Source organism: Lynx canadensis, chromosome A1, assembly GCF_007474595.2.
Source record: "Lynx canadensis isolate LIC74 chromosome A1, mLynCan4.pri.v2, whole genome shotgun sequence".
Classification (NCBI taxonomy): Eukaryota; Metazoa; Chordata; class Mammalia; order Carnivora; family Felidae; genus Lynx; species Lynx canadensis.
In genome coordinates this window covers 27,526,239-27,539,148 of record NC_044303.2, presented here as the reverse complement: position 1 = coordinate 27,539,148, position 12,910 = coordinate 27,526,239, and the positions used below count along the sequence as shown (strand labels likewise).

Below are 12,910 nucleotides of genomic sequence, written 5' to 3'. Positions count from 1 at the left end.
CTACACTAGGGTGCATGGTTTGGTATGTATTTCAGCTCCAAATTACTACCTTCGCCAGACAAGTTTGTGTAGTTACCAACCTGCACAACCATACAGGGTAGACCCGAAAGATGTCACATTTCATCACTTAAAACACATACACAGACATAAATGATAAGGGCTTTGAGAAAAGCAAGAAGGATTCACTCTAAAGATACAAAGAATATATATGAAACATAGTATTATTGAGACTCACCATCTTTAAGAGGCCAAAAACTAATGATGGGAGTGGAGATGGGGACCAACTGTTAGGTATACTTGCAAAATGTATGAAATTGAATTCATATTTTCAGAACATAGAGATGTTGGATCTGGGACTTGATTTGAGCCTACTTGCAAACTACTTGCTTAACCTAACAAGCTAACCTTAGCCATGTTACTGTTTCATAGATACTGGCAAAAGCCACGAGACTCCTGGGTCAGAGATAAATGCAAGGCGTGAGGGATTTTTATCTAAATCTCTGCATAAAACATTTAAAAACAAAATTCATCTTTTATTTCTGATTTTGAAAGACATATGCTTATAGAAGAAAATCACAAAATATATTTTTTTTTTTTTTTTTTTTTTTTTTTCAACATTTATTTTTGGGACAGAGAGAGACAGAGCATGAACGGGGGAGGGGCAGAGAGAGAGGGAGACACAGAATCGGAAACAGGCTCCAGGCTCTGAGCCATTAGCCCAGAGCCCGACGCGGGGCTCGAACTCACAGACCGCGAGATCGTGACCTGGCTGAAGTCGGACGCTTAACCGACTGCGCCACCCAGGCGCCCCACAAAATATATTTTTAAGTATTTAAAAGGCACTCATAATCCCACGCCTCAGAGATCACAATTAGTTTCATTTGAGTGAATTTCAGTCCAATCTATATTCTGTACATATTATTACACCATTGCAAACATATCTTAAGTCCAATTTTATGTCTTACTTTCACTTGTAGGTGCTTTCCCAACTATTCATGTAACAAGCTTAATATTAGATGGCTACATAGTATTCATAACATGGATGCATCATAATGTAGCCACTCAACTATGTCAGGTGTTTCAATTGTTCACAGTTTTAAACAATACTGCACCATGTACAAAGCATAAAAATACAGCTTTGCACAGAATATTAACCAGAACAAAACTCTAAAACAATAAATAAACAATAGTCCTCAAAAATCAATACTTTGAACAGGAATGTGGACATTTAAATTTTTCTTCCTTAGCTATCTCATTTGCATTTCCAAAATCCCAGAAACAGTATGATCAAATGATTAATTTCTGTTCTGGTGCCTGACTCTCCTCAATTCTTAAACTAGGAAAGATGCTGGCCCTACCCAACCATTGATTTTTCACCTCCTTCTTATTAAATGGCACCTTTGTATTATTCAGCTTCACAAAGTACCCAATTAAAAGACTACAGTCCACAACCTTTTTTATAGCTAGGTGTGACCACGCTATTAAGTTTGGGAAACCTGAAATGTAAGGGGAAGCTATTGAGAAAGGTTTCTAGGAAAGCTCCTTTAAATGGAAACAGGCAGGAAAAGCTTTTTTTGTTGCTTTCTCCTACCTGGAAGGCTGAAGTGGTAGCTGGTGCTCAGACAGGTATCTTGGTCAACAAGGCAACTTGAATATGGAAGATATGCATCAGAAATGGCAGAAATGGGGCGCCTGGGTGGCTCAACTAGTTAAGCATCTGACTCTTGACTTCAGCTCCGGTCATGATCTCACAGTTCCTGAGTTTGAGCCCCACATCAGCACAGAGCCTGTTTGGGATTCTGTCTCCCTCGCTCTCTGCCCCTCCCCCACTCGCTCTCTATTATCTCTATCAAAATAAATAAAAATAAATGAAAAAAAAAGAAAAGAGGGGCGCCTGGGTGGCGCAGTCGGTTAAGCGTCCGACTTCAGCCAGGTCACGATCTCGCGGTCCGGGAGTTCGAGCCCCGCGTCAGGCTCTGGGCTGACGGCTCAGAGCCTGGAGCCTGTTTCCGATTCTGTGTCTCCCTCTCTCTCTGCCCGTCCCCCGTTCATGCTCTGTCTCTCTCTGTCCCAAAAAAAAAATAAATGTTGAAAAAAAAAAATTAAAAAAAAAAAAAAAGAAAAAAAAAGAAAAGAAATGGTAGAACTGAGGGGCACCTGAGTGGCTCAGTCAATGAAGCATCCAACTCTTGATTTTGGCTCAGGTCATGATCTCACGGTTTGGGAGTTCCAGCCCAGTGTCGGGCTCTGCACGGACAGTGCAGACCTGTTTGAGATTCTCTCCCTCTCTTTCTGCCCTTCCCCCACGTGTGCATGCACGTGCTCGCGCTCTCTCTCTCTCTCTCTCTCTCTCTCAAAATAGATAAACATTTTTAAAAATTGCAGAACAGAAAGACAAAAGCAATCTGGTGCTCTGGGACTATAAAACCTCCACATTAGTGGTAATCTATTGCCAAACTACCTGGCTTGAAACCCTAATTCCGTTACGTTCTAACTACAACTTTGGGCAAATTACTAAGTTTTTCTATTTTTTTCACCTGTGAAATGGGGCTATCCACTACCTACTTCTTAGAGTACAGACATAAAGTACTTGGGACAATGCTAGAAAATATATGTTCTATTATGGCTTCCTGTTATTTGTACTACATCACCCATAGGCTAGCTACCTTCAGACCTCTCTCATAGGCGAGAAACAAATAGACAAAGCCATCTCTGCTCAAGACACCTAATTGGAGATATTGTATTATACGTAATTGTAATATAATAATTACATATAACCTATGTGTAATATGACACCTCCTTTACCATATGTAATAAAACCTAGTCCTGAATCATATGCTGCGATTCCATTTCTTTGCCCCATCTTCTTCAACAATGTATGTGAGTTAGTTTTTCTGTCTTTTTACTTCCTGGTTCTGGCATTTGCCACTCACATCTATATCCTAGTTCCTGATTCTTTCCTTTCATCCATGTCTTAGGAGTCATAAGAACCACTACATGAAACAAAGTAGTGTTGATAAATCTCTCGTTAAAGATTAGTATATAGTCTTCTGTAGAAGACAGCATGGTTCTGAGCCCAGGTTTTTTGCTAATTTATTTATTGAGATATAATATTTTTAGGCAAACTGCACAAATCTTAAGTATACAGCTCCATGACAAACTTCCTTTTAATTTATCCAGATTCCAAAAGAATAAAGGAAAAAAGAGAGAGGCATAAAAAACTTTAGAATATCACCTGAAATTATTTTTGTACCTTAAATTTTAAGCCTATAAGCAAAATTAAAATATTAGTAAAATGAGAACCCATATACTATTTACCTATATTTACCGATTGCTCACGTTTGGCCATATTTCTTTCACTCCCTTCATGTTTATTTTTTCTGAACGATATAAAAGCAAGCTGCAGAGTCATTAATGCATAACCCTGAATACTTTAACCTGTGTCTCTCAAGAACAAAGACATTCCCCTACTTACACATTAAAAACTATCACACCCAAGGAAATTAATATTACTATGTAGTCTCTGTACAAATTTCTAAACTGTTCCAATTTTTTAAGTATTCTTCCCTACCCCCACCACACCTTGGATCCAATCATGGATTACACACGCCTGTTTTTTGACAAGTCTCTATAGACTCCTATAATCCTGGACTGTTTCCTTGACTTTTTTTCTTCCTTTCGTGACTAACAATTCTGAAGAGTCCAGGTGTGATGGTTAACGTTGTGTGTCAACTTGACCTGGCAACAGGATACCCCCGTGTCTGGCTAAACGTTATTTCTGGGTTGTCCATGAGGGTGTTTCTGAAAAATGTAAGCATCTGAATCCATGGTCTGAGTAAAGCAGATGGCCCTTCCTCTTTGGGGGGGGGGGGCATCATCCAGTCCCTGGAGGGCCTCAACAGAACAAGGAAGGCAGAGGAAGGTGGAAACCAATCTCAACCTGACTGCTGAGCTGAGACATTGATCTCCTGCCCTTGGTACTCCTGGTTCCCAGGCCTTCACACTTAGAGGGGAATGTACACCATGGCTCTCTCGGTTTTAGAACTTCCAACTACACAGTGGCTTTCCTGGGTCTCCAACTTGCAGATGACAGATCGTGGGACCTCTCAGCCTTCATAATTATGTGAGCCAATACCTTATAACCTTATAATAAATTTCTTTATATATATGAAATAATAATCTCTTAATACAAACATATACAATATATAAGCATATTACATATATAATACATATTATATATGTAATAAATATTATATATTTATAATGATAATCTATATAATATATAGTACATATATGTAATCTATTAGTTCTGTTTCTCTAGAGAACCCTAATACACCAGGTAAACTGTCTAATAGAATTTATAGAATGCCTCACAATCTGAATGTGAAACATTGATGACTTCCTCATGATTACATAGTCAGGTGAAACGTGGGGGAAGAGTACTACATAAAAGATATTATCCAAGATTCCATTGTTAGAACAAGGGCTGTTTCCTTGCACAACTAAATAATAAATCAATGTGAGAATAGAATCTGCCTGTAAGTTAGCAGGCAATCACATTTTAAAATAAAGATTAGAAAGAGAACATATCTTCTCCTGCCTGTCACCTTCTATTGGCAATAGAAATCAGAAGGCATAATGGCTCTAAGACTTTCTACTTGGCCTAAAGAGTCAAAAAGCACAGCCTACACTTTAAAAATAAATATGTCTTGGGGCACCTGGGTGGCTCAATTGGTTAAGCATCTGACTTCGGCTCAGGTCATGATCTCACGGTCCATGGGTTCAAGCCCCGCACCAGGCTCTGTGCTGACAGCTCAGAGCCTGGAGCCTGCTTCAGATTCTGTGTCTCCTCTCTCTGTTCCTCCCCCACTCATGCGCTCTCTCTCTCTCAAAAATAAACATTAAAATTAATTAATTAATTAAAATGTCATCATATCAAACCATTTGAAGTGTTTATTTCTAAGGATTAGAATTGCAGGGAACTTTCACTTTGTATATTATTTTTGTAATGTTTGAGTTCTTATAATAAGCAGATATAACTTTACTTTTACAATCAGGGGAAACACTCCAAAAAAAAAAAAGAATTTTTCAATGAGGAAATATTTAAAATTAAGACTTCAAGCAGGGGCTCAGATTTGCTTACAAGATTAGGTCGCATAGGATTTCCACTCTCTGGAGCACCAGTAAAATATACACTGGGCAATACTAGCCCTTGAGTGTTAATGATGATAAACGTCGTTAGGTTTTCTATCGGATTTTAACAGACTGCCTTTTAAGTTTCATATTTGGGGGGAAAATTATGAACATTACAGAACAAAGGAAGATCGTCATTAGCTGATTCTCTGATACAGAACAGACCCTTCAAAAGCAGTCTTCATCTTTGATGATTTTTTTTTTCCTGTTAAGCTTTTGTTTCAGATTCAAATAGATTCTGAATAGACGCAATTAACCTTAACAATATGTATAACCTTACAGCATTCTACTGACTTTGAGTTAAGTAACCTTACTGTGTAATTGAACTAAGTTTCTTTTTTCTCATTTCTGCTATGCGTCTACTGATTATTGCAGGTATTATGTATTTTCAGGCTTTCATCATCCTGTTGATTTATTGCTTCACTGTTTTAGCTGTCAAAGACTTTTTGAGAAATGCCCACTCATTTTTGATATTGTATTTGAGCAAAAGTGATTGCGCCCCAAGACTTGGCGGACTGCCAAATGTATTCCATACCGAGGGGTGAAATCCAGTGCAGAAAAGTTGGAAATTCCTTCTAAACACAACCATAATTTCGATCCTCCTGTCTAAACAGGAAGAGAAAGTGGACCTAAGCAAACCAGACTGTCTCTCCTTTCCATCCACTCCAGCAATCTCTTCTGCCACGCACAGAACCATGCTTTTCACACTATACAGGTAACCCACTAATGGGTCATGAAACCAATTTAACGGGCTTATTTTTAACAAATGAGTGTAGAAAAGGTCAGTGTTCATCACATAGAAGAAAGGTGAGAGTTGTTTTGTGAAGACTTTTTCAGTTATATATGAACTCCTACCTACCCACACCTGTACCAGATCATGAACGTCAGATGCATTGCATACACTAGCCTTTGGTCAGAAGTCTGAAAGATCACTGGAAGGCAGGATGCTGTTTAGGTTGCTCATAAACAGAAACAGTAAGAGAATTATTTTAATGCAAGCCCACCAAGCTGTCATTTAAGAAAAGCAGCAGAGACAAGAGAACCCCCACAGAAACTTCATTCTTGCAAACGACTTCTTTGTCCAAATAATTTTAAAGCTGTACATAAAGGTCACATTACCGTTTGTACAATGCCACTCCCTTTAGCCTACAGAGTTTCTATTTTCTTGATGTGAAAATATGACAATTGATGGAAGCTTAGCTAGCTGCACTCCCACTCCTTCCTCCAGCTCCGTATCATGTTCGGGATCTAGACTTAGGTAGATAGACTCAGGTTTGAGTGCTGCTTCTTTTACTAAAAAAAAAAAAAAAAGCCACGAGACTCCGGGACATCATTTAATCTCCAAAGACTCAGTTTCCTCAACTGTAAAGTGGCAAAGTGTTTACTGTATCAAGAAAAAGCAATTATAGGACATGCATAGTACGAGGTCTAGCACATGGTTAAGAGTTCAAGACATAAGAGTTCAAGCTATTGATTGTTATTTCAGTTTTATTCTCTCGGGGTGCCCACTTTGACTATTCTAGGTCACAAGTAATTTACTTTAAGCTACCACAGTATTGGAATGCTTTGCCATACAGCTCATTTCTAAAATAAGTCAGATAGGCAGAGTTCTACTGATTAGTTTGCTAGTAGAATATAGTAATCATTGAGACACCTAACAAGCTCATTGAGCCATATAATTATCATTAAGAGTTAAACACTGTTGTTTTACAAACTTTCTGAATGCTTATGAGCCTTGCCTGAAGATTGAGTTATAGTCCTCTAATGAATAGCCATCTATATTGAGCTGTCAAGAAGATTACTCATCGGAATCAATCATAGATTTTTCTCTTCCCATGTACTATTATTTCATAGCACTAAAAGGGCCTGGAGCTCTCCATCCCCAGGGAGGAATAATAACCTGATGCTTTCATGCCATTTAACATCTATAAACAAAAGCTTACTTTCTCAGAGTCATATGAGGATTCAGAAGAGAAATTTGGGGCATGGCGGTGAAGAAGAAATAGTGAAAGCAGTTCTTATAAGTTTGTAAAAACTTGTACTTAATTTAAGACTATTTTATGTAGCCAGTTCAGAATCAAGTGAGGTGAGTCAAGAACATAAGTTTTTGATGATCTGTCTTAGACCTAAGACATTATATTTCAGGATTCAGAATATACTCAACAATTATTCCAATAGTGATGCTCATAAAAATTGAACGCTATAACTTAATGACTATATGTTCCACTTTATACCCCATCCTATATCTATAAAATGCTTAATACTAACGTTTGACAGTGCTCTTTAAGGAGAAAAGAGAGAAAAATTGGGAAGTGGCCATTAATAAGTGGTCTTATCAAGCCATCCTTTATTTCCCTTCACTGTTCCTTGAGACTTTGAGGACAAAGGGAAAAGGACAAAGGGTATGAGTTACCAGGTTTATTTCCTTCCCTGGAGCACAGCAAACTGGGAAAAGTACTGAAGTTTTGAGTAAGGAAATGAGGGAACTAGAACTGCAAAGGGAGGAAATAAGAAAAAGGAGTGGGTTTCCCTAGTATACTTATATGGCACTTCAACAGCATCGAGTCTAAGCAGTTAGTAATCAGGGCTGTGGTGTATCTGAGAGGCTGTGTCAGCTTGGGTCCTCCAATTCAAAGACATCAGGACAGGATTAGACATGCAAGATGTTTTGGGGGAAAACGCTTAGGAAGGACCAAAGTGGAATGCGCGCGGGTAGGCAGTGAAAGCCTCAAGAACATGAGCAGGTCTGATACCTACGAAAGGAGAGAGGTGAGGCGGGGACTGAGCGGGAAGAACCTCAGACTGCTGTATAGTTCTGAGAAAATCTCGGAGAGTTCAGTGGGGACTCTTCTGGCAAAAGCTGCCCAATAGAGAAGTCCCACATAGGCCAGGAACACGCTTCCATGAGTACCCTGGAAAGTTCGGACACTGGCTGGAAGGGTGCAGAATAAGAGTGCTCTCAGAACAAAGGGCATAATGGACGGTGGCAGCTGGGGCTACCAGTTGACTATGCTCCCCACAGTAAGTTCTTTTGAAGGACATCTGAACACAAAGTTTCCCTGGCTGTCATAGGGGCCACATAAACTCCTGTGGTATAATAACAGATAAATACTTAGACCTTAACCCTGGTTCCCGGCACAGATCTCCAAAAATCCTTGGGATTCCACGTGATAAGAGTGTTGATTATATGCTAACGAGAGGACCCCAGAATGCTTCAGGATAGGAGTGATTTGCCAGGAAAACCAACCATGAGATTAGAGGATGATTTAATCGACTATGCCTGTGTAATGGAGCTGAATAAAAATTCTTGAATAAGGACTGAGGAGCTCCCAGAATGGTGAACACATCCAAGTGCGGAGAGGGTGGCCCACCTAAACAGGGCATGGAAGTTCTGTGCAATGCCCCACCCTCCTACCTTACCCTTGCATCTGTCCCATTTGGTTGTTCCTGAATTGTATCCTTAATAATAAAACTGTAATCGTAAGCACAACAGTTTCCATGATTTCTCTGATTCGTTCTAGAAAACTAGGGGAAGAGAGGTCACGGAAACCCCCACATCTGTAGTCAGCCAGGCAGAAGTGTGGGTAGTTTGGGGACCCCATTTGTGGCTGGTGTCTGAAACAGGAGTAGTTTTGTGAAACTGAGCTCTAACCTGTGGGGTCTGCACTAACTCTGGGTAGTGTCAGAACTGAATTGAACTGAAGCTGGTTGGTGCTGGAATAATGTGTTTGATGTCAGAAAAAAAACCACACGCCTCCTAACCAGCCTGTAGACTGCGGCGCAAACATCACTTCTTGGTAACGCTTCTCCTGCTCCCAAGACGAACTCAGACCCTGGCTTTCCTTTATACTGCATATACTGTTATTCCTATAATTATCTGATAACTGTGTACCCCATCAATTAGACTATAAGCCATATAAGGGCTTATCTCTTGTTGAGTAGTTATTTGTCCCTGAATTCATAATTAAATATCCAGAGCTAGAGATCCTCTCTTCTTACAGGATTGTTGTGAGGACTGAGTTCATATACATAACACACTTTCACATGTTAACTGTTACATATGTTATTTTATTGCTTATCTTTAACTCTCTTCAGTTCTCAGCATAAAGTAGGCCACAAATATGTTAATTTATATACAAATTCAGTTCACCTGATGTTAAAGTAAATTGTATAGCAAAATTCCACATTATAGGTTCATTTTGAGAATATCTTTTTATTTACTTTAAATGGCATCAAGCTAAAGGACTATTTCTGGGTATGACTATAGACAAGTACCTGAATTGAGGGAACCCTGTGTTGCTATCACAAGCAAGAGTCTATTGCCCAGAATTGGGTAAAGTCAGGTGATAAATCTCCTTCTTCATATATAAGATTAAACCCATGCTTTAATCATATACTTATCTAGAAATTATATAAGTGAGTGGGAGATATTTACAAAAAAGCAAAATATTGGGGCGCCTGGGTGGCCCAGTTGGTTGAGCATCCAACTTTAGCCCCAGTCATGATCTTGTAGTCTGTGGGTTCGAGCCCCATGTCAGGCTCTGGGCTGACACTCAGAGCCTGGAGACTGCTTTGGATTCTGTGTCTCCCTCTCCCTCTCCCTCTCTCTCTCTCTCTCTCTCTCTCTCTCTGACCCTCCCCTGCTAGTGCTCTCTCACTCTCTCTCAAAAATAAACAAACATTTAAAAAAATTTTTTTACAAAAGCAAAATATTGAAAGGGACAGTGAAGGTAAATTGTTACTTTGGATTCGAAGTATATATAAGCCTTTTTTCTCTTTAAATCTGTGTAAATTGCTTATGATACCTAGGGACAAGATAAAAATCACCAACTAAAAATAATTGGGAGGGGCGCCTGGGTGGCGCAGTCGGTTAAGCGTCCGACTTCAGCCAGGTCACGATCTCGCGGTCCCTGAGTTCGAGCCCCGCGTCAGGCTCTGGGCTGATGGCTCAGAGCCTGGAGCCTGTTTCCGATTCTGTGTCTCCCTCTCTCTCTGCCCCTCCCCCGTTCATGCTCTGTCTCTCTCTGTCCCAAAAATAAATAAACGTTGAAAAAAAAAAAAAATTTAAAAAAGAATTCGGAGTGGTCCAAACAGGATCTCCTCTACTGAACACCTAAAAGGGAATGACTCTTACAACACTCTACTTATTGCTGGGGCGCCTGGGTGGCTCAGTCGGTTAAGCGTCCGACTTCAGCTCACGTCACGATCTCACAGTCCGTGAGTTTGAGCCCCGCGTCAGGATCTGGGCTGATGGCTCAGAGCCTGGAGCCTGCTTCCGATTCTGTGTCTCCCTCTCTCTCTGCCCCTCCCCCGTTCATGCTCTGTCTCTCTCTGTCCCAAAAATAAATAAACGTTAAAAAAAATAAATAAATAACACTCTACTTATTGCAACCGGTTCGCATTTTTTAAAAATAAAAGAGCTCTGTGAAAGCCAACTCTCCCATGTACTCTCTAATGGTCTATCGGCAAATCTTAAAAATCACAAAATAGTATGCAGTGAGGTCTTCAGGTATTGAGGCCTGGACAATGAATTAGAAAACCGCCCCTTTCCGAGCAATTTGGTCCAGCAAGATTCTGGGGATGTTGACAGCCAAAAAAAAAAAAAAAAAAGAAAAGAAAAGAAAAGAAAAAAAGGAAAAGAAAAAACAGATAGACGCAAATGCTAATATTTATGAGATGATATGAGCTTGCAAATAAATGATTGTATCTAACTAGATGCTCTTTAACAACAAAAAGGCATGTAAAGGGCGTTCATCATCAACCTGAGACTGTATGCCCATGACCTCTGCTACATTAAATGCTACAGCTTACTGAGATTACTTGAATTTAATGAACCTCTACCATAGCAAGACACCTCTCATTCCGCAAAGGTGACAAATGCTGCAATCTCTAACTGCAACCACCCGGGTCACCCACCCCATCTAAGGGCAACCCTAAGTGGAATAATATCAAAAGCCCAGTACTCATGACTTCTTTCAAAGTTAAGGGATGAAAGAAAAGTTACTGTTTACGGGTCATATGGTGATACACTGTTCCTTGGCAACCAGCAGGTCTTTTGTGCGACTACAAGTTGATGGAAAGGGGGGAACTGAAAATGAAACTATTCAGAGGATTCCAATGCACAGAAGCAGCACTTCCGGAGCCCTGTGTAGCCATACTATCCTGTTAAAGAAGCTCCTTCCATTGGGAGGAAAGCGAGGATCACTGACGCGGCGTAACAAACGTTTTCAGGGTACCAACTGTAGACTCTGAACCAAAGACCAAGATCAAGGTTACCTATATGACAGGAAACCCTGCGGCCACTCTCGACCTCACCCGGTCCCACTCCTCTGGTCCTAAGAGGTCATTTATCTGGGAACTTGGTTGAGATGCAAGCGTGCTCCCAGAGCCAGCATTTGGAGCATCTACCCCATAACACATTCCCTCTCCGCCCTTGTCCCGGCAGCTGACGCGGAGACACCACTTAAGGGCATCGATGGTTTAAACCAGGAAGGAAAACAATAATTCATGCTAAAGAGTAGGAGTTCTGGAGACACCTGTAAAGTTCGTAGGAAGCTCAGGCGAGTTCTCCACACGTCTTTTCAATCCTGTAGCCAGCCACGAGAATCGGGGAAGCAATGTTCTTGAAAGGAACGAGAGCTGTTATTTAGCAAAGAACCGCAGACTGGCACACTCAATTTATAAGGTAATAATTCCTGAAAGCTTTTGGGTAGGCAAACGAGCCTGCACTCTCTCAGAAACCCCGTTACTGGGCCCCCGTGGTTTCAAACTCCGATGATCAAGAAAGTGCTCGCGAGTCTGTCTGAGGTCTGGGCTCCCGCCCCCAAGCCGGGTTGTTAAGTACTTACCACCGCTGGCCGGCGAGCCGTGGGCTCTCCTGCGAAGGGCTCTGGGGGGTCGCCTGCGAACCCGGTCTGGGACCTTGCAGCTGGCCCGGCCCCCGAGGCCGCCCGGAGGGGTCCCGGGCCGAGCGGGGGGCGGGGGGGGCGCCGAGCCCGGAGCCCACCACCGGAGTGCGGGTGAACATAGCTCTGAGTCCGCGGGTGCCCGGCCGCCGCTGCGGCGGGGACGCGGGCTGGGACGCCTCGGGAGTCTCGAGATGAGATTCGAAAGGGCAGGGGCAGCGGTTTCAAAAGCTTGAGTTTCGATTTCCCGCCAGCAGCGGCAGGTGCGCCCGCCCCCGGAGGACTTCCCCATTCGGGCTCCACTCGGGCGCCCTCTGACCTCAGCGCGGGTGAAGGCTCTCGCTGCGCCGCCCTGGCGGGGAGAAGTGAGCCTGCTCCGCCCCTACCCGTGGTGGTTCAAGGTCTCGCAGCCCCCTTAGAGGATAATGAAGAGACCTGTGATCAACCACGGACGCCTGATGAGGAGGTAGCCGCAAGGGGACTAGAACCCTCAAAGGTACTTTAGGGCTGTGTAATAGGTAAGCCCTAATTTGAGGTTACTGCTGGAAATTTAAGACCCTGAACAATAGATTAACCTTGGAACGCCAGAGATTAGGTGAATAAATAAAATCATCTGAACAAAATTTTGCCTTACGTTGGTTGTGCACATACTTTCAAGTTAAAGGAAATGTGAAGTGGAATCAAAAGCCAAAAGTGAAATCAAAAGCCAAAGAAAGCCCAAAAGAGGGGAAGCAAGCTCTTTTTATTTATGATGGCGGCATTAGCGTTTGTTTACGTGTCTCCTACCACATAGGTTATGGGAGGGAAGAGAT

At 41.7% G+C, this 12,910-nt stretch overlaps 1 protein-coding gene across 2 annotated transcripts in view; it reads right to left on the bottom strand.

Annotated features, from left to right (window-relative positions):
• The window catches only part of EPSTI1 (epithelial stromal interaction 1), a 98,386-nt gene extending 86,044 nt beyond the window's left edge, over positions 1–12,342 (bottom strand). The window contains exon 1 of one of the 2 annotated variants that reach the window (XM_030311438.1): positions 12,042–12,342. In XM_030311438.1, the coding sequence (XP_030167298.1) occupies positions 12,042–12,220 (179 nt within the window). In that variant the 5' untranslated portion in view covers positions 12,221–12,342. The remainder of the gene's footprint in view (positions 1–12,041) is intronic. The other variant, XM_030311448.1, reaches the window with a different exon arrangement.
• Between the last annotated feature and the right edge of the window lie 568 nt (positions 12,343–12,910).